This window comes from Ostrinia furnacalis, unplaced genomic scaffold (genome assembly GCF_004193835.3).
Source record: "Ostrinia furnacalis isolate ACB-3 unplaced genomic scaffold, ASM419383v2 OfSCF1245, whole genome shotgun sequence".
In the NCBI taxonomy this organism is placed as follows: Eukaryota; Metazoa; Arthropoda; class Insecta; order Lepidoptera; family Crambidae; genus Ostrinia; species Ostrinia furnacalis.
Window position 1 is genome coordinate 134,373 of NW_021131484.1, and position 26,029 is coordinate 160,401.

A 26,029-nucleotide genomic window follows, 5' to 3' on the forward strand; every position below is an offset into this window, starting at 1 on the left:
CAAATAATAAAATAAATAGATTACCTATTTGGAAAATCGTAACTTACATAATACTGTTACTTTGAAGGTGCAAGTAGCTGTATTGCCAGCAGCATCATACGCGACGTAAGCAATGTCGTATGTTCCCCAAGCAAGGTTCTGGCCAGGTTTGTGGCCTGAATTCTCCACAATCCTTGCTACTCCAACGTTGTCACTGAAGACTGGCGCATCCCAGCTGACGACAGATGAACCGTTCTTGGCAATGACCCAGAGATCTCCAGGGCAGCGGTCGACACGTGGTGGTTCCTTGTCTACTTGTAATTGCTCGCATTTAGATCCAGTGTATCCGTTAGGACAAACTCTTTGGCCGCAGTGTGAAGGAACTATCCTCTCTACTCCACCAACGATATCGTCGTATCCAGCCCAAGTAAGGGCCAGGCCGTTGTATAGGACGGGCTCAGTGCGACAATCGCGGACTTGCTTCTGAATTTCGTTAGTGAAATCGAGAGCGCGGTTCCATATTTGTACTTTCGTCAGGTGACCTTGGAAGCCTGATTCTGTGTATGCCTTAGGGTTGTCAGATTGAGGTTTACCCAGGGTCACCCATAGACTGAAAAGTAAAACGTTTTGTTTTAACATTAGCACATGGCAAATACAATAATTATGTTACATACACTGATATTATCAAAACTTACTATTGAGGTAGTGATCGTCCACTGCCGTATCCCTCAAGTTTGCTGGCGATTAGTCCTTCAGTGATTAAAGTTAACTCTCCACCGTTGCTGCCGTCCCAGACTAACGCAACGTGATGCCATTGTCCGTCGTTAACTGTTGCAAACTCTCCGAAACTCAAGTACACGTCTTGAAGTTCAGGGAATAGGGATACTTGTACACCGTTCGAATGCGCCTGGATTACTGGCCGTCTGTTAAGAGCGATGTGGGAATTGCTGCAAATCAAGATTTATAAATAAGGTTCAACGTAAAGAAGTGATTTTCGCGTGTCATTAATTAATGACTTGAGCAAAAACCGCTCATGTTAGTTAAAACCATGATTGTAGTTTTTTTTGGCAGAAATGCTGATCACGTACTAATATGTATACTGTCTATAATATTCCATAGAATAAGTTGTCGTTCCAAAAAGTATATTCTGACATCTTTCGTTAAAGTAAAAAATAAATAAAGGAATATTTATTCAGTTTAAGTACCTGACGCTGTAAGCCGTGAAGAAAACGCCACCCTCATCTTGTTGTGTGTACTGTACCCACATAGCGATCGTCAAACTGTCTGTGGAGCCTGTATCGAATGGTACCACTTGAGCGGCGCTCGAGCGCAGAGGGTCGCTGAAGTACAGGTCATAGTCGACACTTATAGCTGGAAAAATATATTCCTTTTATTATGAGGACACAATTAAGACAATTGTTCAGAAGATACGTTCGTAAAAATACAGACGAGACAAAATATTGTTGTATTATTTTAGGATGAGATGATTTCATTTAAAACTTTCTTACTTTTTCTGCAGTCGTCACCAGTGAGATTGAATGGGCACTGGCAATAGAAGCGTCCAGGTAGATCGATGCATGTAGCGGAAGGCGGGCATGAGTTCTCCTTGCAGTCAATAATGTCTTCATTACAGTTCTTTCCTTTGAAGCCTGGTGCGCAGATGCAAGTGTAATCTTCGCCTTCGTCGATGCAAGTGGCTCCATTCTGGCAGAGACCAGCTTCACACGCGTCGAATTCGTATTGGCAACCAACGCCGACGAAGTCCTGAGAGCATGTGCAGTTCAGACCAGAGCCGAAGTCTTGGCATTTGCCGCCGTGCATACAAGGGCTGCCAATACACCTTTCGGGTGCAGTTTCACATTGTTTTCCGTCTGTTCCACTTGGGCACCTGTAAATTTTTTATTAAAATTAATGTACAGATCAATCTTAACGCAGTAGAATCTTAGTTGTAATATGTATGTGATATTTTCCAAGAAAAACGTGTAGTCTAACATTGGAAATATTCTCGAAGGAGTAAATAAAAGTGAAAAGAAAACTTACACGCAGAAGAAATCTTGGAAGAGATCAATACATCTGGCGTTGTTTTGACAAGGTCTGTTCATGCAGTTTCCGATATCCTTTTCGCAGCGCTTTCCAGTCCAGCCCGGTTGGCAGCTACATTTGTAACCTCCTATTTCATCTTTGCAAGATCCGCCGTTGAAACAAGGATCTGACGCACAGTCATCGATATTAGTTTCACACATCTCTCCAGTGAAGCCTTCTCTGCACATGCATTGGTATTTATTGTCAAGATCCACACATCGCTCTGTACCCACCGGGTTGCATGGTTCATTCAAGCATTCATCAATTGCCGTCTCACATTGCAGACCAATGAAACCTGGGCGACATTTACAAATGAAGCCATCTATTTGGTCAACACAAGTTGCTCCGTTCTGGCATGGGTCCGATAAACAGTCATCAATCGTATGCTGACATCTCTTCCCGGTGTATCCAGCTTCACAAATGCAAGTAAAGTCGTCAATACTGTCAATACATTGGCCTCCGTTTTCACAAGGCGAAATAACGCACTCGTTGATGTTGATATCGCAAGAAGGTCCGGACCAACCTGGGTCACAAATGCATTGATGAACGAATAGTTTGTCAACACAAATACCATGTTTGCATGGTTCATTAGAGCACAAGTCAATCTTTTCGTGGCATCGTTTTCCTGTGAAACCTTGTGGACACGCGCAACTGAAGTCATTTACTAAATCTGTGCAAGCCGCGCCAAGAAGACACGGTTTCTCAATACAGTCGTCAGTGTTAATTTCACATAGTTGTCCTTCCCATCCTGGCAGACATTCGCACTTAAATCTTCCTTGTTGGAGAGCAGTACAAGTAGCGCCGTTTGAGCAGGGGTTGCCATTAGCTGTGCAGGGATCAACCTGAAACGAATTTAACTCATGTTAAATCACACATAACTTAGATAATACGTATAAGAGAAATATGAATAAAGAACTAATCTTCCTTACCGTTATATCACAATCAATACCAGTGTAACCAGACCTACATAGACAAGTATAATTGTTAAAGCCGGGTTCATCTTTGCACATAGCTCGTTCAGGGCAGGTGTCATTTCTGCACTCTGATCGTTCTTCCTGACAGTTAATGCCACCATATCCTGTTGGGCATGAGCATCTATAACCCTGGGGTAGGTCAGTACAAGTTCCTCCGTTGTAGCAAGGTTGGCTAGCACATTCATCAATATCGATTTCACATCTGCGTCCGGAGAAACCAGCTGGGCAATAGCATTGGACGCCGTGACCTTTAGGTACACAAAGTCCACCGTGTTGACAAGCGCTGTTAGAGCACTCTACTGGAATACATTCCTCGAGTCCTGTAGCTCCTGTGCCAACTGTTTTCATGTTGGTAGGGCATTCGCTGCATAGTGTTTGACCAGCTAAGTTCTGGTAGAAGTTTCTAGGACATTGCGAGCAAGGAGCTAATCCAGTTGGCGAGTAAGTACCGGGAGCACATTTGGCTCTGCACCTGTCTCGACCAGGTGCTGCAGGTTGGTATGTAAAGGTGTTTACAGGACAAGCTTGGCAGTCTTTGAATCCACCGATTGGTGGCTCTCCAGAGTAGCTGTTTCGTGGGCATTCTAGACATGGTACTAAACCAGTTGGCGAGAAAGTACCAAATCCGCAGACAGGTACACAGTCGGTGATATCCTTAGAGCCCTCTTCTCTCGTGAATGTTCCTTGTGGGCACTTAAGGCATGAACCTTGTCTCGCTTGGTTTTGGAAATATCCACGTGGGCACATAGTACAGGACTTTTGTTTTTCACCAGCAAAAGTACCGGCCGGACAGTGCACTGAAATAACGTAAATAAATTAATAGTTAGGTACTGTGGTCTGTTATTTACGTAAATAAAATATTGCATTCTTATAATTTAAAATGGGAGCAAATTACTTACAGCATCTTGGTACGTCATTCGTGTCCATATTTAATACTTCGCCGACGCTGCAAGTGAAACCTCTGGAAATCGAACTCCTTATAGCTCTCAACGGAGGACATTGATTGCCAATTGACGAAACATTAAGCACAGGTTCAATAAGTGCGCTGGCGTGAGGGACCGATAGATCGAAAATCAGATTCAATGTTGAACCGCAAAGATCGTAAACTTGTGTCTGTCTGATGTCAGGTGTAATCGATAAAACGAAGTCCATTTTCACGACGTTTTCGTCCAAGAGAGTTGGCATGACTTTGACGAAGGTAACGTTTACGTTTACGTTGACGGCAGAACAACGTTGGGATAGCCTCTCGTTTAGGATATTGTCATATTGTGCTAACAAGTCTTTGTATTGAGGTAAGCAGGCGTTTGAGACGGCACCGAGTGCGCGGTACTGCACACTTGATATTACATGATAGGCGGCTTGTTGCGTATCTGAAAAATAAAATATTTAGTTAATTCACATTTTACGTACAGTTAGGAACTTGTGCCAAAAAAAAAAGTATAATAGATTCCTCACTTTCAGAAACACAATCCGGCACAACGGCGGTTGGGACCCATTGTCGTTTGGTTTCGCAAATGAAAGTCTTTACAGGTTCACCGTCTGTGAATCGGAACCCTGGGCTGCAAGTAGCTATGCACTGTATTCCTCTATCTCCAGGGAGGCAGTTGAGGGCTCCGTGTGCTGGTGGCATCAATTCCCAATCCACGCATGGTGTAGCTTGAACCGAAACCTGTAAGTAGTAAAGTTTTAAGCATAAAGTAGGTAGATACCTAACATTTTTTGCATTTTTTATACTACAGTATATTAAAAGAAACTTACTTGGAAGTTACATTGAGCCTTATTTCCATACTTGTCCGAGGCGATCACTGTGACATTTTCGTAGCCACGAATGGGTATAACTGCGCGCTCCGGAATGAATTTTAGGAAGACTTCGCCTGATGCATCCGATGCGTTTATACGTCTGCGAGTTTCGTTGAAGTTTACAGCGTAACTGTCCTGTTTATCGACTAATTCAATGACGTAACTTTGCGGGCAGCTCAGTTTTGGAGGAGTATAGTCAGGCACGGTAATGTTCACTTCACAAATGGCGACGTTGCCATCGAAATCAAAGGCAACATAACGAACAACCATGTTGTGGAATACTTGTATTGGAGTTCTGAAATGCTGTGGAGTAACTTCTAAACGGGCAATTGCGCCCGAGTTATCCGTTGCGGTCGGCTCCGTAAAGTTTACAGGAAGAAGACCCCCGTTTACATCAGTTTGCACTATAATTGGTTGCTGAGGACAGTTTTGGAAAACTGGAGGCTCGTTATCTGTAAACATAAGACATTGTTATATTACTCGTATGTGTGAAAATGAAGTTTGATTAAATTATTTGGAAATGAAAATACTTTTTTAATATATTATTTTTATGTAGTTTTAGATTTAACTTACCAACACAAGGAGAGTATCCATAATCGTAACCCAACAGTGGATCAGGAGAAGGTTCATCGCATCCCATCAGTTCAAATTTCAAACAAGCATTATCCATGAAACTGACGATGCCCAAAATCACGAACCTAGCCTGTACATATTTAGGCAGCGTAATCATTGCCAGTTCTCCGTAGTTTCCTGGGTCTCGCATCGTTAGGTTGAAGTTAGGGTAGTAAATAACATAGTTGGCACTTTCGTTGGTCTTGTAAAACAGTCTGATTTCGGTAGGTCGGCCAACAATGTCGGATGTCACGACACCCTTTACTAAAATGGCTTTCACTCTGTGTACTTTTCCTAGGTCGACACTCACGTATGTGAAAGCTTCTTGTTTACCACACCAACCCGTTACTGAGTTAAGCCTAATGTTTCTGGCCTCGTAATTAGGTCTTTCTGAGGTAGCGTTAATGGCCGAGTCAGGTATTCTTCCAGATGCAAGTCCGAGAGGCTTAATGACTTTGCATTCTGGTTCCCGTATGCAAGTGATGGGTCTAGGGTTGATCAGGATGTATCCAGGTCTCGAGCATCCGAATAAAACTTCAGATCCATGTTCATAGCTTCTTGCGATTTGATAACCATCAGCTGGCCTGCCTGGGTCCTCGCATACTGGTCCTTCGCACCTTAGGTCTCCGAAGTCCCAAATGCCGTTGGCTTGACATCTAACAATATTGTCGTGCTTGCTAGATTGCCCTGCCATTTTGAAAGTATTTTGGCAACCGAAGAAGAAAGAGCTTTGGTATTTTGTGTCAACAAGTGGACTGTAGACGAATCCTGGAGTTGGCATCGGCACGCCACAGTCTTTTCTGGGACATTGTGGTTGAGCACCAGACAACCAGTAATCGGGAAAACCCTGCAATAAAAATATAATTAAAAACGTCATCTTAGTAAATAATCCACATTAAGATTGTTTTAACGCATCCTACTTACTGGTTTAGGATCGTAAACACACTGTCTGAAAGATGATGTCAATGTGTTTCTTAGGTGTCGCCCTGGAGACGTGCAAGTGACTGTTACGTTGTCCCTGTAAGGTACTAATACACTTTCTGGGTCGTCCCTTATGACCTTCAGTCCATCGTTTTTATCATCAGATAAAGTTACACAACGAGCATCTGGAAAATAAAAATTAATTAGCATCTTAGTAAATAAACAAATATCTTCTAAGAATAAAATTCTTGATGTTTATAATCTTACATTGACATTCAGGAGCTGTTCCATTCCATGTGCCACTTGATGTACAAAGAAGTGATGAGAATCCTGACATAACATATCCGAAATCACATTGGAATTGTACAATATCACCAAAGTGGAACGATTTCTTTGTAGACAGCAGTTTTCCATTTTCGGGCGACAAAAGAGGGGGGCACATGACGGGTACACAAGACTTATTTCTTTGGTAAGTATCGCCATCTCGTTCACCAGTTTCAGATGTTTCAATAGCGAAACCAGCTGTTCCATTGCTTGAGTACAGTTCATAACCAAGGTTGCAAGAACATGAGAAGTTTCCAGGCCTGTAATAGATTACATATTTTAGATAGAATATGAAAAATAGTAATTAATGAATTTTATACAATAATTGGTTAATTGTATGCTTACGTGTTAATACACTTCTGTTCACATCCACCGTTGTTTTCCGAACATTCATTGATGTCATTGCAGTCCAATCGAGCACATCCCATAATTTCAATCTTCAAACAAGGAGCGCCTACGTAGTCTTGGATCTTGAATTTGACATATTGCGCCTCAATGGGCACTGGCAGGTTCAAAACTGATAGAGTAGGTTCTAGGATACGGAATTCAACAGCAGTACCGTCTGGGTTCGTATAATCTTTGAAGACGTCAGTCAAGTCATTAGTGTATTGAATTCTAATCGCGGAAGTAAAAGCAATGTTGCCATCAGCTCGCATCACACTCATGGTTCTGAAACCTCTGATGATAGTTGGCGCTCTCAAGTCCACTTGAATCCAGTTTGCTCCAGCTTCCAAGTTGTTTCCACACCATCCACCTCCATTGTTCAATCGGACCATCTGATAAAAAAGAGAATAATAAGTAGGATAACATAGAAAGTATAACATAACACTAGATAACATTTCCTATACAGTGAAGAGTCTATCTCTGTTGACTTACTCCTTTGTGATATCCAGGCTCCGGAGCTGAAGTTGTAATAGATTCATCGGGCACAGCACCATTGATAAGTCCGAGATCGCCCACTGGTCTGCAGTCCAAGCTGGGAGCGAACCCAGGTCGGCAAGGGCAGAAGAAACCACCTTGCGTGTTCTTGCAGTCTGTGGAGACACTGTCGCATTGGCTGCTCAGACATTCGTTGATGTCATCACAGGTAGGAGCCGCGTCGAAGTCTTGATTCGGTCCGCACTTTAGCACACTGGGTCCGTTTAGTTTATATCCTGTAGATAAAATGTAAAATTAAGTTCAAAGGTGTAAAAAGATGATGCACCTCATAGGTAAAAGTAATTAGGCATTCGAGCTTGAATTGACACAATTTCACAATTACTAAATTACCTTTATAACATTGTACTCGAGCTTCGTCTCCGTACATGTATATTCTGGTCTGGTCCACTATAAATCCGTTCTTAATTTCAGGGAACTTCGGGCACAAAGCCTTTGAGCAGGAAGGAACGTCTCCAGACCAAGTTCCGTTGCTCATACACAAGAGGACAGGCTGACCTGACCGCACGTAACCAGGCTCACATTCATATCGTACGATTGTACCATAGCTACGCCCTCCGCCGTTAAGAATTGTGACGTTTGCGTGTGGGACTTCTGGTAAGGCCACACATTGAGATGCTGTAAGAGAAAGGTCATATTATAATGATTAGCCAAATAAATTAAAGCTCGTTAAAACATTTTGCTGAGAATGTGCCTTACCAAGACAAGTAGGCGTTCTTTCCCATCTGCCATCAGCTAAACAAGAAATCCTCTCAATAGGCTGGCCAGTTGGGAAAGCAAATCCAGCGTAACATTGGTACGTCGCGACACCTCGATAAGTGACATTGGTTGATCCAATAGAGAATCCGTTGTCGATTTGTGGCACTGGTCCACAATATACCTCTGTCAAGAAAATAAAGTTATCAGTAAGTAAATTGATAAGCCATAAGAGTAAGAAATAAAATGATAAATTAAGTATAAAATACCTTGGCAACTCGGTATGTATGTGGTTGACCATTTTCCACCGTCTAAACATTGAGTTGTGATTCTAGATTTACCCGTTGCAAATTCTTGGCCAATAGGGCATGTAAATGTGATAACTGTACCAAATGCGGTATCTCTGTTTGATGCTAATGCTCCGATTCCGGACTTGAGAGGTGGGCAGTCTGTAAATTGACAAATAGATTGTTATAAATAAATGCTTCCAGAATAATACACACACTAAAATTTTAATTTATTATGTAATAAAACTACCTGCTGAGAACGTTGCCTTCCATCCCTCGCCGTTATGTAATGCATCAGATACAAATCTTATTAACATTTCACCGCTAGATGCAGTAAGTGTTATTCTAGGTTTCACCGTAAATCCATTTTCAGAGTGTAATCTCAGTCCATTTGTACTAGACCCGTCAAAAACTTGTACAACATCAGATGGGTGGATATTGAATTCGTCGAATTTGAGAGACAAGGGACCACCATTGGGGTTCTTTATTCTGTATAAACATTCCTGGTTATTAGGATAGTTAGTTAGACCGTATGCGGGTGAAGTGAAAGTTCCATTGGACGCAATAATTGTTGCTTTACATCCTTGAGAATATCTCATGTTGAAACCTTTCTTAGAATCTCCCAAACTTGTCCTGAAGTACATGTATAAATGGTTCGTAGTAGAAATAACTACCTTTTGGTTTTCTTCACCTGGGCCTGTTAAGCGAGCAAGCACTGGGCTAGATGGAGTATTTCCATCTTTGATGACTATGTAATCTCTGTTCATACCTAACTCTAGGTCTTCGATTTCCAATGAGATAATACGGCCAGGTTGAGCTTCAATTATGTACATGCATTCCAAACCACCCGGACAGCCGACTGGGTAGCCAGGAGAAGTTAAAACTTGACCTTGGGGAGTAGCTCTAAGAATACCACCACAGTTTGAAGATTCTGTTTTCCATGATGCACGGAAACCTTTCCTTTCGACTGATCCATCCGTGCTGAATTTTATAATCATGAAGTTCGAAGCGGATACAAAAAGTTTTGTCGATAAATCTTGTTTCCCTGATAGGGTCGCAAGATTGACTGATTTGTCTTCGGTTCTGCCGCCCACCAGAATTTGAACAGTGTCGAAAGACTTTTCAGTTTCAAAATCTTGGAACTGTAAAACAATGTTTTGGCCTTGAGGACCTTCTAAAGTCCATTTACAATCGCTGAAGGGTGGGTACTTGTGAGGATAGTTAGGGCTCTCTAAGACGTCCCCACTGCTGGCCATGTAAAAGTGACACTCGGAAGCGCAGTCCATTTCGTCGGACGCATCGCCACAATCGTCTTGCTTGTCACATTTGAAGGCTGAGTTTATGCATCTTCCGTTTGAACAATGGAAGGTTCCTAAAAGTAAAAGCGAGTTAAAGCTATTGTTTAAAGTACGTTAACATTGACTTTCAATTACCATTTGTTTATTAGCGCATTCGTTTCATTGAATGGTTACTTACCAGCAGGACAGGCGGTGGCTTTGCACATGAACGGCAGAAGAGTTTCGCAAGTGGTGAGTTCCCATGATTGGACGTCAGACGTGATGTGAACGTCTACGCATTCTCCATTTTTGGGATTTGGTTGTCGGAGATCCCAAAATCCTGCGTACTGTGATACCAAAGCACCGGCAGCTGATTCGAGTGTGTTTGTTCTGAGGTCGTCGACAGTAGCAAGTCCGAGCCAATAGTGGTTATTGCTAAGACTAGTAGGGACCATGCTAGCTGTCATGTTGTTTTCTATGTAACTGTCTACTACCATCAGTTCGCTGCCATACCTGGATAACAAAAAAACTTTATTAGTAAAATCTTCTTTCGGTTGCTAATTTCAAGTAGGTATCAATCTTTTTAAAAATATATTACCTTCGACATAGCTCGGCAGCTTTTTCCCATGAATGTCTGATATTGAAGAATTTGTAACAGTGTAACCCCTTTAACTCCCATCCTGTAACAAAATGAAAATGAAATTAAAACAAATAAATCTGGTAATCCAAACACAAGAGTAAAAGTTGTTTACGTAATGCTCTGTGACTGTGGGCTATGTAAATTCTTGAATTTCCTATGTGAGTGATTTTTGTGTACGTAACGTTTTAACATCCCATGAAGACTCATTAGTTGTTTAAACATAACTTTCGCCTAAAGGGCTAGAGAAAATATTAGAAATATTTGCTATCACTTTTTGATACAACGCCAGAAAGCGGAAATATTCATAGGTATGTAGATACTTTTCATTTTAAGCACGAGTTTGGATGAGTTAATAATAGGTTACACATAAATGTGTTGTATTTTTGTGAAGATAATATTTTTCTACAGAACATGGATCACTATTCAAATACGTTACTCGTTACAGGTACTTTGTATTCAGAAAGTACAGAAAATGTCATTTGAATTTATAATCTTAAAAGCACTTCAACCAATTGCTTTTTGTTTGTTTCATTAAATAAAGTTTTACTTATTCGCAAACTTTCTAACGTTGATTTTACTTTCTCTGTACACTGTTTTTCAAACACTTCATTTTAAGAGTCCGTGGTCAATGTCAAACTCGTTATTTAGAAGGGATTTCATTGCGAATTTGAAATTCATATCAGTACATTTGTTATTCACGTCGCGGCAGAGGAAAATAATTTCGCGAAAAATTTGCATTATTAGTTTCGCCAGGTAGCCAGGCACCGTCAGTCCAATTTGTAAGGGCTGCGGTAAACACCAGATTACAACGGATTACACTATTGATCTCACCGAACCCGGTTTGTACTGAAAAGGTATTAAATACGATCACAGCTACAGCTAAAACGGTTTGATAGTACTGATTTGGGATTAAACCGTTTTCAACAGGTGTCACCAACTATCCTACAGATTGGGGTTGCATCAGCCTTCCGTTTTCACTTGGTAATGAGTTTCGCATTGAATAGCCAGAATAAAGGGACGAGTGAGTTTGGAGGTTTATGAATAACATACGGAACGGAATATTATGAAATAAATTTACATTCTGCGATCATTTTGTTTGCATTGTACTACGTTTTTTCTGCTCCTGTGACATACATAAGCGTTAATGTAAAGGGAATTTTTTTAAATATGAACCACACTTCATCAATAAATTAAACCATTCATAAAAAGATGGACATACTATACGTACCGGAAATACCCCTTAGTATTTCCGGTTTCTCAGAGGAGTGCATGGTGGTGGAACATGGTGATGATTGTTAATGGGGAAATTCCAAGTAAACTTCTAAAATATGCTTCAAGAAGTGTACTACAATATACCACAGAATTTGTTTCCAGCAACATTGAAAGAAATTGTATGCTAGTACGTGTTCAATCAACATCCGTGCATGCCGCTAAAAAGTAAGTGATCACAAATAGAGCGTGAGTTTGACGGCTGATCGTGAATGCGCGATGTTTTCACGCTCCGGCGGCGACACCCGCAACACGATGCAATGTTTGGCCCACTTATGTTATATTACACTCGCGAAATGCAATGCATGCGAATTTGCAGACTGTTCCTTTATTTACACCGATTCACCATTTTTTTCGCGCATTCTTTTAATGTCGGCTACTAATTTATCATTGAGCTTTGTAGGTCTAACTGTATTCTACATTATTGTTTACATTCAGGCAATGAAACTATTACTCAGCAACTAAAGTTGAGATTTCAGCAAAGTAGGAATTCAAACTTGGTTTACATAGTTAGATTGTCGGTCACGTGAGTCTAGCGATTTTTGCCTTTACCTGCGCAGTCGTGTGCACATGACCTAGCTATTTAACTATAAAACAATACCTAAACCGCTGCGTGTGACACGACAAAGAACTTGTGAGAATATTTTTTAGGCTCAAACAAAACAGCTAAAGTTATAAATAAAGTGAGACTAATGTGCGAAAGAAATTCCTATACATCAAAAGAGGCAAGATGCTACATTTCCCGTTGAATTTTAAATGCTTGCAAACCTTAAACGGTCTTAAGATTAGACAGTTTGGAATGAATCTTTCAAGTTTGAATTTTAAAAGAAGTCGAACGCAATGTAACGGAAGTAATGGAGGAGAATTGAAGTGGATACGTTCAGTTCTCTGGCTGATGAATGTTCATTGATCTGAGAGTGCTATTCCCACGTCGATAGTCATGGATGGCTGACTTTATAACTGTCCTGTATCTCAATTTCAGATGTCAGCGGGTTGCTTCGCCGGTTGCATTGAGAGCCCTCTTAGACCCGTAACTATAGACTCGTGCGGGGCAAATAGCAATACGGAAGCCGAGATTGGGTTACGGCACGGGTATGAGCAATTAGGGGACAATTTCTAAGCAAGACGTCTGGGGGCTGTAGAGCAGTAGCTATTGACTATGCTATTGATATAACAGTCTGACTGTAACAGCTATACATGACGCAATTTGGGACTGTAACAATATAACTGTGTACGGGTAAGGTAACGTCAACGCCCTGGGCTGTTTGTTATCTTTAGATGTTTTCATGATCAGATTCAAGACGGTTAAAGCTTTCGGATTTTGTCAGTAGGCAACATTGGCTTGACTTTTTCCTCGTTACTCCAAATTCCCAATACCAACATCAATTCGTCAGAACGCAATAAAATTAATATGATTCGTTAACCAACATCCTTAGATCTTATACATGCATGAGATTAAAAGTCACCGGTGAGTCACGATCGTGCTATGTGACCGAGGTGGTGCCTTTCACTCATTATGATTGAGCCTTCAAGGCTGTTTGTGTCCCGATCGGCTGTATCAACGTAAGCTTGCATTGTTTAGTCAATACTAAACGCATGCAAGTAGATAAGTACGTACGTTACCTTTGGGTCTCAAAGAGAAAAAAGTTTTCAATGCTACGCGTTGATTTTATCTGCTTACATAGACACTGCTTTGTGCTGATGCCGTAGGTAAGTATCACTATTTATAAGAGTTCTAAGTTATTTATTCGAGTTATAATTGTATTCATGTACCTACTCAATCACTAATACTTTATGCCTTCAAAGTAACTACGAAATTACTAATGAATGAAAAATAAAAGTATAAAATCCTATTAGAAACTCTATTCACCTAATTAAAAGCTTGATAGCCGAAGTTAAAAAAGAAGGAAACTAATGAAAATAATTAGTAGAGCTCAGACAGAAACGTGTCTTGGCTAATTAAAGTTGCTATTTGAAATAGTATCTAAGTTAAAAAGGTGAAGTTTAAAAATAACACGATTTTGTGCAACGTCGTGATACTCGTAAATTCGTATGAATCAATATACTCACTAGCTAGGTATTGTAAATGTTTTTGTATTGTAAGAATATAGAAGACCAGTAGTTTTAATTTGTTTCATAACAGTTCTTTTCTTCTCTATTCCTCGTATTATCTGTAATTACTTGATTGACAGCTCTGTACATCGTTACGTAACTAATAAAATTCTCATGATTGAGCCTGTCGGTGATATAGTAAGTTTTTTACATATACGATACCTACCGTAAAATGTGCTAATGTTATCATTAATGCTCATTACGTGAACACAACGAGGTTTACAATTGAATTATCTTTCTCATCTAAATTACTGCATCTTATGGCTGATCTAGCGTGCGTTAGCAGACCGGCTGTGTTCTCATTAGAAACAGTAATCAGAAGTCAATATGAGGATTACTCATCAAATAATTAACTTTTTAAAAAAATAAAACCGACTTCAAATGCGTGAACACAAAAAAAAACTAAAAATTAAAAATATTGCGTATAAAAAAGTTCATCCCCAATTTTCCACCCTTGGGGGTGAAATATTTTCTTCAAATTCGCATGAAACCACCCTTTTGATAATACCTATTCAACAAAAAAATAATCGTTCAAATTGATTTATAATCGGCGGAGATATTGCGTATAAAAAAGTTAATCCCCAATTTTACACCTTTGGGGGTTGTTTTTTCTATTATTAAATTTAAATGGGACCACCCTTGAGGTATTACCTATACGCCGAAAAAAGATTTGTTCAAATCGGTTCATAATTGGCGGAGTTATCGCGTAACAAACATAGAAAAAAAAAAAACATACGGGTCGAATTGAGAACCTCCTCCTTTTTTTTGAAGTCGGTTGAAAACTATCTACCTATATCTTTATTGAACATTACCGCACCTAATGCTATGATTACCTACGCTAATTTTGAAATGGCTGTGGGCTTTGAAAATTAAATTTGTTATAGATGTCAGCATCTGAGACTACTCAGCTGGCCAGATGTGACCTAAAATAGTTGGAATTGTAATATTACGTTCATTTTCATCGGATTAAGTTGCGAACCTGACTACGACATCTCTTGTTGCGCTACGTCAACCTACAGTTCAATTGCCTAAGCTATTATTCTGGAAGCAAACGTAGATATAGTAAGATTTGCACGCTCAATAAATGACAGTGTGACATCTGCCTTACTAAACAACTGACCCAGTTTGCAATGCTCCAAATGTCAAGTCAGATGCGTGCCAAGTGTAAAGACGACACTATATCGAGCTAAACACTGAAGTCTCTTATGCAGTTGTATTATGGGTGAATTTACAACAAAAATATACAATTTGATGTGCTGTCATCTACAAGCTTGATGCGTAACCAAACAATAACTTTGATGTTGCGCCGTTAAATCTGTCGCTCGCGTCGACACGTATTAGATGAAGGCACATTAGTTATACCTATCGCGATTTCAAGCCAGCTGCTACATTATGTCAATTAGTACGCTTCAACAGCTTTATAGGTTTTGGCATGTTGCAAAAATCAATTTCCCCTTTACTGCAAACGGTTTTCAGAGGTTTTCAGGCTATACCTAATTAATTAGGCATCGCGCTAAGATTGTATCCGGAAGGAGGATCGTGAACTACGATAGAAGGGACTACATAAATGGTAGTAGGAGAAAGGCACTGGTGATCTCGCGATCATATTCTCAATACATAAATGTATAACATAAAATACCGATTTTACCGATATAGCTATTTATTGTGAATATGTACATGTTCTCCTGAAGTTTTGAGGCTTTACTCTGAAAACGCCATAATTCGATATTCAACTACTAATATTAGTTTCCTATTGTGAAGTGGGATAAAGCGTATCGATGAAAATCATTGTTTAGTGTACACCATTCCGGTTATTGTTGCGCCAGTTAACTATTTTAACATGATGATTTTTCAATTATTGTAGATTTAAATTACAAGTAGTCTCTGATCTTTTACCACAGGAGTGATAAACTTTAAATTGACTAAAAAGATGTAATTTGGTAATTGAAAGAAGGCCATGTTATGTAATTAGAAAACTCGGTGATCATTTCGGATCAATTAGTAATAAAAAAATAAACAATGATGGTGAATGCTTCAAATGAAGACCTTATTAATATCTTTTCCGAAATAGTAGCTGCAGTTTTAAATTAAATTTTACGAAAAAAGCCTGATTAAAGTAGTCTTCATCGTGAAAAAGAGAGCGAATTAAAAAGGAGCAAACTAACAAACGTCACATCATATTTCATAGCCTGCAGAATGAAGCGCAATTTCTCTTTCGCCTTTTTTTTCCTTACTCGGATAATTAATCTCCTCATAACTGTAGGGCAGATTTTTCGCTATTCTATCAATTAGTGAAGGCATGAAGTATTAAAATGTTGTATTTTTTGGAATCCTAACTGAATTAAAAATAAATTAGTTGTTTTAAAAAATATTATAAACTGAAAGAATGCGTCACTACGCATAAATATGCATTGAATTAAACTTCTTTTATTATAGCAATGAAACGTTTCAGTATCTTTTTATATGAAAAAAATTAAGGACCTACCTCACAATACGGGACATTTGAACCGATTGAGTTTCTTACAGCAAGACTACAATTCTATTTAGTATCTATAGGTTGCCCTAGAGCACTCAATTAAGTACAGTTCAACTATGTATCTTATAATAACGACTTTTCAATATCTTACTATAGAACAGGGTGGCCATAAATTGTTTAATAGCAGATGGTATTAAGCCTGCGATTAGCGTCTCTAGGCCAGTCGTCTAACGGTAAGACCAGAGAAATACATAGTACGGATAAATTGCTACTACAATCATATAGGTACCGATAAATGCACAAGAATATAAGTGACTTTATATCACACGATTTTGGTTCTACGATAGAGAAAATGTTTATTATACTGGCAATTAAGTCCAGATTCAATTAGGTAGAGTCTATTTTAGAGGGTTACCACAGGATAAATTGCGTACTGCATAAGAATTAACCGAATTCTAATTAGATTAGATCTAGAACACTAGATCTAATTAATTGGATCATTATTAACACAACACAAAACAAAGTATCAGGTAATAGAATTGAGACGATTCTCTGACCAATGAACGAAAGAACATGTCAAGTCCAAAGTGAATTGACACAAACTCGTCCCGAGTCGTTCTAATTAACTATAGGTACTAATATTATAAATGCGAAAGTAACTCTGTCTGTCTGTCTGTCTGTCTGTATCGCTTTCACGCCTAAACCACTGAACCGATTTTGATGTTTGGCATTGAGATAGTTTTAGTCCCGGGAAAGGACATAGGATAGTTTTTATCCCGGTTTTTGAACAGGGACGCGCGCCATATAGTTTTTCTGTGACAGACAAAATTCCACGCGGGCGAAGCCGCGGGCGGAAAGCTAGTAATTGTATAGCTGAAATTCGCGGACATTATAAGTTGATAATGACACAAATATTTGATTAGTTATGCAGTTGCATTCCCTTTTCAGGTCACTTATACTCGCCCTAAATATGTATAGCTTGCCCTATTTATCTAAATGAGAACACAGTCGACAATGATCAGTGGAATTAAGTCTTTGATTCCTTCCATTTCCACGATCCCTCTTTCCATTGATGACGTCATTTGCCTGTCCATTTCATTTTGTTCAAGGTAAACGTAACGTTATCTCTGAAAGCATCTAAGATTGTCGCGGCATCGGATTATTCCACTTTGTTCACCTGGGTAAAGAAAGCGTAATTTAGTGTCCTCATCTTCACCTCGGAACCATTTCACCCAGGTGATATCACCAGGATGATGATGGACCAGGTGAACAGATGCAAAGACCTGGGTGAATTAATTCCTAGGTGAACAAAGGCGACTAAACAAACTGGAAAATGACGCTGAGTGAAATGAGGACACTAAAATTTCCGCTTTATTTTCTTTCGCACCCAGGTGATATCACCCAAGTGAACAAAGTGGAATAATCCGCATCGTGGGGTCTAAACGAAGGCGGCATAGCTCCGCAGAATTTATCCAAGATCTTCATAACCGCGCTAGGGGAAAAGAATTCCACCTTTTCATAGTGACGATTGTTAGCTCAACAGCCAGTTTGCTTTTCTTTTATTCCGTCCAATCTTCGTCTGATTGTTTGAATTTAACTAGTTCTGCAATACGCGTTGGGAATTCCAAGCAGTTTTAGCTAGACTCTAATTTTAGAACGAAATTTTGTGGCCGAGTTAGTTTTACCTCAGTATTTTTAATATTATTTCTAAAATGGAAGAGGTCGGAGAAAAAAATTAAAAGTGAGTTAAACTATGGTCCTGAGATAAAACGCGTAGATTTTCATCACAATTAATAAAGTGATTGACTATAAGAGGTATTATAAACATTTTTTAATAATAAAAGTATGACGACATTCGGAATATAAGAATGTATGACAACATTCGGTGTAAAATACGATGACGAGCTCGGAACAATGATCTAATTTCACTGTAAGTTTTTGCATACGCCCGTTTTGATTGATATTCCGCCAATCTGTGATAGTTAATTAATACTTGTATTATTCCAACAGATTAGCACCCCCACTATGATTAATTAATTTTGGATTGGTCAGTAGTTTGCACAGGTGACGCAGCTCCCGCCTTGTGGCTGAAATGGTTCTATATTGGCTCACATAAAATTCTATATCCTATTCTTTGTCTTACTACCGATTTTAGTTCATAATAATCTCTCTTCATAATTTTATTTTTCATACTTTTTTTATTCATACATTTTTATTACTACCATCGGAGCTCATAACAGTTAGTAATCATAATTTTTTTATCAATACTGTTACTACCAAGAACCATTTAAAATACATAATTTTTATTTTCAGATCTTTTTTCTTCATAACATTCATTGATCATATTGTTTTAATTAATAATGTTGTTACTAAGAACATACTTCAACTCATAATGTTGTTGTTCAGAATAATTTACTTTATAACAGACATACTCGTATCTTTAAAAAAATCATATATAATTTAATAGAGTAGATAAGCATGCAGAGCATGCAGCATGAAAGCAAGCATGCAGCATGCATTGGTATCTCCTCGTCTCCGGCGCTGCGGGATGTGCAGCCCTTCCGCCCTTGCGTAACGAGGCTCAGGCACCCACGCTTGCTTCCGCAGCTTCGGCTTTTTGGATCGCCATCGGCGCCTTCGGCGCCTCGGCGACCAGCCTCAGCCGCTCCAGCTCACCCGGGCGCCTGAGCCTCGTTACAGCGGGCGAGGGCTGCCCTCCCTCCGCGCCTCCGGCTTTTAAATTACACTCTAGGGGTAGGGCAGACAAGACTACGTGGAGTCGGTTTTGCAGCGATTCGTTTCTGTCACGTTAGTTTTGTGGCACAAAATATTGCCTGTTTTGGACCATTTCAAATTAATTTAATGTTAAAATACGATTTAATACGAATATAGACATCATGATTTTCAATAATATGGATAAATACACTTATGAGTAATAAATTTATGAAAACAAATATTAGGATAACTCACATTTATGAATATTACAGTTATTTATTCGAATGATTATGAGTTTCGATCATTAGTATAGAAAAATATATGAAAACAAATATTAGTAAAAACTAAGTGTATGATTAGTGATATTATGAATATCAATGATTATGTTTTTAAATATGTAGGTTTTAAATTTTTTATGAAGAATGATCATTATGGTATCAAATTGTATGAGAAATATTTTCGGACCTCCAATGATAGGAATTGAAAAGTTATGTAAGAAAATGCGCTACCGGCTGAAATGTCTTGCATATCATTACACTGTAGGCTTCAGTGTGTTGTGTTCATAAGCTGTCAATGCTGGTGTTTGTCTCCAATGTAGCTTAGAAATCGTCCTAGGTATTATGTAAAGCACGAGTACATGGACAAAATTAAAAACGTGATAGTTTTAATTCAGTGTGCTTAACATGAGTTTACATTAGGTGTGCTTGCTAGCGACTTACGTAAATAAATTACACGAAGCCTGAGTTGCACCATCTAACTTTAACAGTAACTATATCGATAACCGGTGCTTTTTGTGTGGAGTTTCATAGATTTTTGACGTTTGTTAAAGTTAAAGTAACATGGTGCAACCCAGCCTAAATGTATGACATATTGTAGAGTGCCCCTAGCGGCTACTTTCAAGAAATAAAATCTTCATAGATGTTTTGACGCCATGAAAGCACACTGAAATTGGTACGCTCTGGCGTCTTTTTTTAGTAATTTCGCCATGTGAAGCGATTATTTATTTATTTTTTTACGGCTTAAAACACAAGTTACAGTCAGATTTCGAAGTATAAACTGTCGCAAATGTAACTTTGTCTAGGCCCAAAGATAGATGTGAATTTGTTTTCAAAATTAATCTATTTGTACCTACTTTGTTGCAATCAATGGTTAACGACGTAAGGGGGCGTCCATAAATTACGTGAGACAATTTTGGCTATTTTTCAACCCCCCCGCCCCCCTTGGTGAGATTTGGTGAGATTTTGCCTGACCCCCTCCCCCACCCCCAAATCTCACGTGATATTAAAAAAAATCCGAAATTTAATAGTTTTGGAGTAATATTTAACATTTTTTTTGTGTGCTTTAACGTTGTTGCTAACGAGTGCATCAAAAAGATCTATAAAGTTTAAGATTTTAGTTCTTGAAAGTATCTGCTGCAAAATCGATTTTGATAAAAAAAGAACTTGTTTTATAATTTTCTTAATTTCGTCATTTATTCTGCATTTTAGTATTCACACATGCAGACGGAAGCATTTTTAGTTGTATTTGTTTAGACTGTATAGAATAAAATTACATTATCATCATACAAATATCATTTTTTAGTCCTGACAAGGAACCCTTAATAGTTTCGATATGTCTGGCTGTCTGTCTGTCCGAGGTTTTGCTTGGAAACTATTGGCACTAAGGAGCTGTAATTTTGTAGAGGATGTATATTAATCACGACGACAAAACGGTAGAATAAAATTTTGAAAAAGAATTTTTATTTTGGTATTTTTTTTCGTCTTCTACCCCATCGTGTGGGTAGGTCTTTTAAAATGGCTTAGGGGTTTCTAAGACCATTTTTCGATTTAGGGATCCGTTTGCAAAATGTTAAAGTTTAAAGTGCCAATTTTTGTCCGAGTAGGGCGTTCCCCCCCGCTAAAAACTAAACTGTTGGCTTGATAAATCTGGAAAAATTCAAGATTATAGTGCTTTTTATGAACTTTCAAGGAAAACTATAGCGGTTAAGATAGATCAGTTAGTTCAAGAGTAATAGTCGTTTTACTCATGTATTATAAAATTTCATACCTAATAAAAATTCCTTAGAAGAAAATGTTAAAAGTGACTTTAGATGAAGTAATTGCTTACTTCTGAAATATATTGTGATAACGACGGACAACTAAGGAACCCTACACTGCGCGTGGCACGACACGCACTTGGCCAATTTTTTTACTTAAGATTTAACCCAGTTTTCTGGCAAACTATTTCTCTATTTCTTGTGGAAAAAAATACGTGATATTTCCCGAGACCCCCCCTCTCCCCCACGTGAGATTTGGTGAGGTTTTTGTTGACCCCCTCCCCCCCCTAAAAGCCTCACGTAATTTATGGACGCCCCCTAAAACCGTAAAAACTTTTTATAGCTCTAAAGTTTTTATTAACGCTGACGGCTTGTGGTTATTCTAGTTACGTAATAAAATATTTGAAATGTTAAGTTAAGGTGAAATCTATAATTAAGTAACTAAACCAGTCCTAATACTACAAATCATTACTTGTCAGTTTGAAATAAGTTTTAGTGCCTTTTTCCTCTGATGTGGATTATTACGCGAGCTACACTCACGGATAGTAAAACCAGAGTAAATACAAATGAGTAGGTCATCTTCATAGAAACGCACCGAGCGCGGTTTGTATGTGAGCGCGCGCACGCACTGACAAAATTCGGCGCAACCACGACTCCCCGCTAATCCACGCTAAATTTTGTCAGTGTGTGCGTGCGCGCCACATACGTATTGGCGCGCTCACATACAAACCGCGCTCGGGCGTTTCTATGAAGATGACCTACTCATTTGTATTTACTCTGGTAAAACCATGTATGAAAATACAAATGAAATGTGGGCAATCCGCATGCGGACCATCCGCGCGTGCCGAAATCCTCATCACAGGAAAAAGGCACTTACGGTGTTTTCTTTTAAAGTCGTTTACAAACGCCTGCATCAATGGAAACGCAGTCAATTTAAGACACAATCAGTATGCAGAACAGTGGCAGATGGAGCTAAATCGACATCTACCGCAGACATACTGCACGATTGACTGACGGGCTAGACTTGAATGGATTACAGTTTGTGCCTAATTACTTATGTGATGATGTCGCAACGTTGTCGGAGAAATGTGGGCGAGACGTTTCACAAGGCCGTTGCCGCGTTGCCTTGTCAATGACAGTTTTGAACACAACGAAGATCCTATGTTAATTTACTTAATTAAATAATCACATTCGATTCTGCTACTCTTAGAAAATGTCGATGAATCATGTGGAACACAACATAAATATAATATACTAAGTGACGTTTTGAGTAGCACCAATTTTACCAAGCTTGAATTTTCACATAGATAAACATAATAGAAATAATTTTATGGCGTGGACTCTTCCTTCATTCACCATCAATACTTTACTTCCTTCCTTACCTTCCTTCGCACATAGGTACTATATACATTTAATAGTTGGGTTTGTTGCCAACTTGAACCTTTATTCATAAAGAAATAGTTTTATTATTAATGAATTTTTTGTCCCTTTGAATTTTGAAGCATAACTAAGAAGAAAATTACTAAGAAGATATTTTTATTTATTCACAGAAACATCTGAAATTCTTAGCTACTGTCGCCAACTTCAGCCATTCATGTTCATTCTGTATATTAGTTTTCGTATGTTTACCGCTATACCCGAGCTCGTGGAACTGCGGAATTATTAAATTTTCAACGACTTTCACAATAGATATTTAGTCTTAGTTAGCTATGTTGCTTAAGTTTCAAAAGTACCGTGGAAGCAATCTTATCTTAGACTTTAATTTGCCTATTAATTTTAATACATTTGTAGAGACATAAAATAACTTTTTACAAAGATTCTTAAGAGGCTATAAATTATAATTTTATGGATAAAAGTGACTGATGTTGACAGTTAAGAAAAAAGAATGCCCTTCACTATTATCGCATTTTAAACAGGATTGTGCCTCAAGCAAAATGCTAAGAAGAGTTTCATATTAAAACTGAGAATGGGAATTTGGTATAAATATACAATCACTAGCTTTCCGCCCGCGGCTTCGCCCGCGTGGAATTTTGTCTGTCACAGAAAAACTTTATCGCGCGCGTCCCTGTTTCAAAAACCGGGATAAAAACTATCCTATGTTCTTTCCCGGGACTCAAACTATCTCTATGCCAAATTTCATCAAAATCGGTTGCGAGGTTTAAGCGGGAAAGCGTAACAGACAGACAGACAGACAGACAGACAGACAGACAGACAGAGTTACTTTCGCATAGTTGGGACTAGTTGGGATAGAAGACATAATTCACTAAAATCTAATATCCTAGCACAGAACGGGAGCTTGCAACATAGATTAAGCTGTTCGTTAGCGGAGGTGGTAACGCAGCCTCACAAGTCACTCGTGTTAATTCCAACTTAGAATTGACTCAATCCGTCTTGGCGCGCGTCTAGGGGGTCTACTCCACAACACTATCTACCCTTCATTCGACTATATTCGTCTCTATCGCCAACGTTATAATCCTATAGCAAGTGAGAAAGACAGAGCCGAGAAAACAGATAGCGAGTTGAGGAATAGACGCCCAGAATTGATGCTGCGAGCAAGCGTGCCCAAATAATTTAGCAGGAATGCGAGAACTAGAGACATGCGCTTATTGAATGGATGAATTGTACAAATACTGTTGAATATGATAGTAAGGGGAAAATTAGGTAATGGTTTAAGAGATTGTACTGAAACTTGACTCATTTGGCCATCCTATTTAAAAATTACACATCTAAAGATTTTTCAGTCACCAACATGAAACAATGTCGTAATAATAAATTTAAAGATTCTCCACATGATAGTAGGTAATATAGATTGCATTACCTTGACATCATATAGCCTCCCGCCTACTAGTTGTTCGATTAATCAGGTAGACTTATGTGGGACTTCGACACATCGAGCGATCGAACTACTCGAGATTGTGATCACCCCGACGGGGCCTGTGTCAACTGCTCGTCTGAGGCCAATTTCCTAGCCTTAATTAGGTGGTAGACGAATATGAACCCTCAGCACTGGCCTTAATTCAAGTGTGGTACTGCGATGCAGAGAAATGGAATCGAAGAGGCGAAAGGAAAATGAAAACAATTGCCTGTTTTATATAGTTTGAATTTAGAATCATAGCAATTTTTTATTAATTTGTTTTTTTTTTGTGTAATGTTTCAGAAGTCTTATGTGCCAGCTATAAAATCAATTAATAATTTACTATCACACCTCTTTTTATCAATAAGTTGGCTCAATATTTTCAAAAGTTAAACTTTTATGTTGAAATATGGCTGTGGGATGCCAAAAGATAATCCGCACGAGTAAAGCCGCGTGCGTTCGTTGGCTGTAATAATTAAAATGACAAATTGGAGGTGCCGTCTGTTCCTGATGGCAACTAGCGGGTTGCGATTATAATATCCCCATCACCCAAATTGCCGCTTCTTTCACAAAATTAAATCCTACATGATAATTTTATTGATAAAAACTGTAATTGAGACCGTAAATTTTAACACGTAACATTATTAAAAACGATAAATTCAACCTTATGCGCACTCGTAACGGTTTTACGATAAATTTTAAAGTTAATTACAAAATTATTTGTTCGGAAACACCTTTTCTACGTTTAAGTAAATAATTAAGTAAGCTTAACCCTATTGCTTGGATTTATGAATGATTATTTTCTTAATTGACTGTAAAAAGACAACAATTTCATCTAGAATATAGATATTAGGTAAAGCATGAAGAATATAACTAAAGCCAAAAAATGATAAAACAGACGTTTAAGTTTATGTTTGTTTAGTTTTAAAACCAAAACCGTAGTTCCAGGCGAATTACCCTAACACTTCATACTTCATGTCTTTTAACTCCAAAGTGGTTGTATGTTGCTGTTATAACTCTCACTGCATTTTAAAATTGAAACTTGTAACTCATTTAGAATTCATTTCATAAGCAGATTTATACTGAGACGTCCCTTTACAGGTTTAAGCGTCCAGACCGATTTCAGAGAAGGTACATTAATATTTATCAAACGAGACTGGCAGGTCCTTGAACTTGCTTTTAGCTGATTTATTGTAAGAAATTTCAATATAGACACCGACAATAATATCATCAAAGTCAACTTCTAATGAAGAACATTCAACAAAGTTGTTTGGGGCGTTTGAGGGCGGACAAACTATGCGCTGTATTAATTAAGATATTTAACACAGGTAGAGAGGATTGTTATTCAAGTAACAATATATTAGTTTATACTTTCTTAATGCATTATAAGATAAAAAGGAAACGCCGGTAATAATTTTACATTATACATATCAATCAAAAAGGTAGAGCATTTATCATAAAGATTTCAACTCTTTTAAAATCATTGAGGTATGTGTATTGGTCACTGAGAATTTTCTTTGAATTTGTATTCAGTCTCAAAAAATAATTCTTCTTGCATCAGTATCTTCATGATCCGATTTCCTAATGACCTTGAATGCATCCGTGAAGTAAGTATTACCTACTTAAATAAGTACTTACGTTCATATTGTAGTTATCTCTATTCTATGTCAATACTCGCAACCAGTGCATAAGCACAGTGATTTGTTGCTAATGTTCTTCGAGTTTGCTGATGCGTGCAGAAGAAATTATTGGTAATCTAGTTTAGTCTGAAAAATAATCTTTTCTTCAATAAGCGCCGAAAGACACAAAAAATCTAACGAAAGGATCTAAACACACAATGTAACTGTAATCGCATAGTTTTAGGGCTAAGTTGCACCATCTTAGTTTAACTATAACGTTAACCGGTGTTTTTTGTATGGAGCTTGACAGATTTTTGACGTTTGTCAAAGTTAAAATAAGATGGTGAAACCTAGCCTTATTGTCATGTTCATTCTCATAGCAGCTGCAATTACGGCTATCGCGTGGCAAGTGACAAGTGCT

General features: G+C 38.5%; 1 protein-coding gene across 2 annotated transcripts in view; it reads right to left on the minus strand.

The window, feature by feature from the left end:
- uif (sushi, von Willebrand factor type A, EGF and pentraxin domain-containing protein uif) overlaps positions 1-26,029 on the minus strand; it is a 103,473-nt gene that overhangs the window by 11,656 nt on the left and 65,788 nt on the right. For both annotated transcript variants that reach the window (XM_028303516.1, XM_028303517.1), the window contains 20 exons: positions 10,487-10,568; positions 10,088-10,401; positions 8,862-9,983; positions 8,594-8,773; positions 8,328-8,510; positions 7,962-8,246; positions 7,569-7,846; positions 7,038-7,468; positions 6,636-6,952; positions 6,372-6,553; positions 5,409-6,294; positions 4,794-5,287; positions 4,491-4,704; positions 3,935-4,405; positions 2,991-3,832; positions 2,020-2,903; positions 1,488-1,867; positions 1,185-1,350; positions 675-926; positions 48-589 (listed from right to left, as the gene is read on the minus strand). In XM_028303516.1, coding sequence (XP_028159317.1) covers positions 48-589; positions 675-926; positions 1,185-1,350; positions 1,488-1,867; positions 2,020-2,903; positions 2,991-3,832; positions 3,935-4,405; positions 4,491-4,704; positions 4,794-5,287; positions 5,409-6,294; positions 6,372-6,553; positions 6,636-6,952; positions 7,038-7,468; positions 7,569-7,846; positions 7,962-8,246; positions 8,328-8,510; positions 8,594-8,773; positions 8,862-9,983; positions 10,088-10,401; positions 10,487-10,568 — 8,505 coding nt within the window. The remainder of the gene's footprint in view (positions 1-47; positions 590-674; positions 927-1,184; positions 1,351-1,487; positions 1,868-2,019; positions 2,904-2,990; positions 3,833-3,934; positions 4,406-4,490; positions 4,705-4,793; positions 5,288-5,408; positions 6,295-6,371; positions 6,554-6,635; positions 6,953-7,037; positions 7,469-7,568; positions 7,847-7,961; positions 8,247-8,327; positions 8,511-8,593; positions 8,774-8,861; positions 9,984-10,087; positions 10,402-10,486; positions 10,569-26,029) is intronic.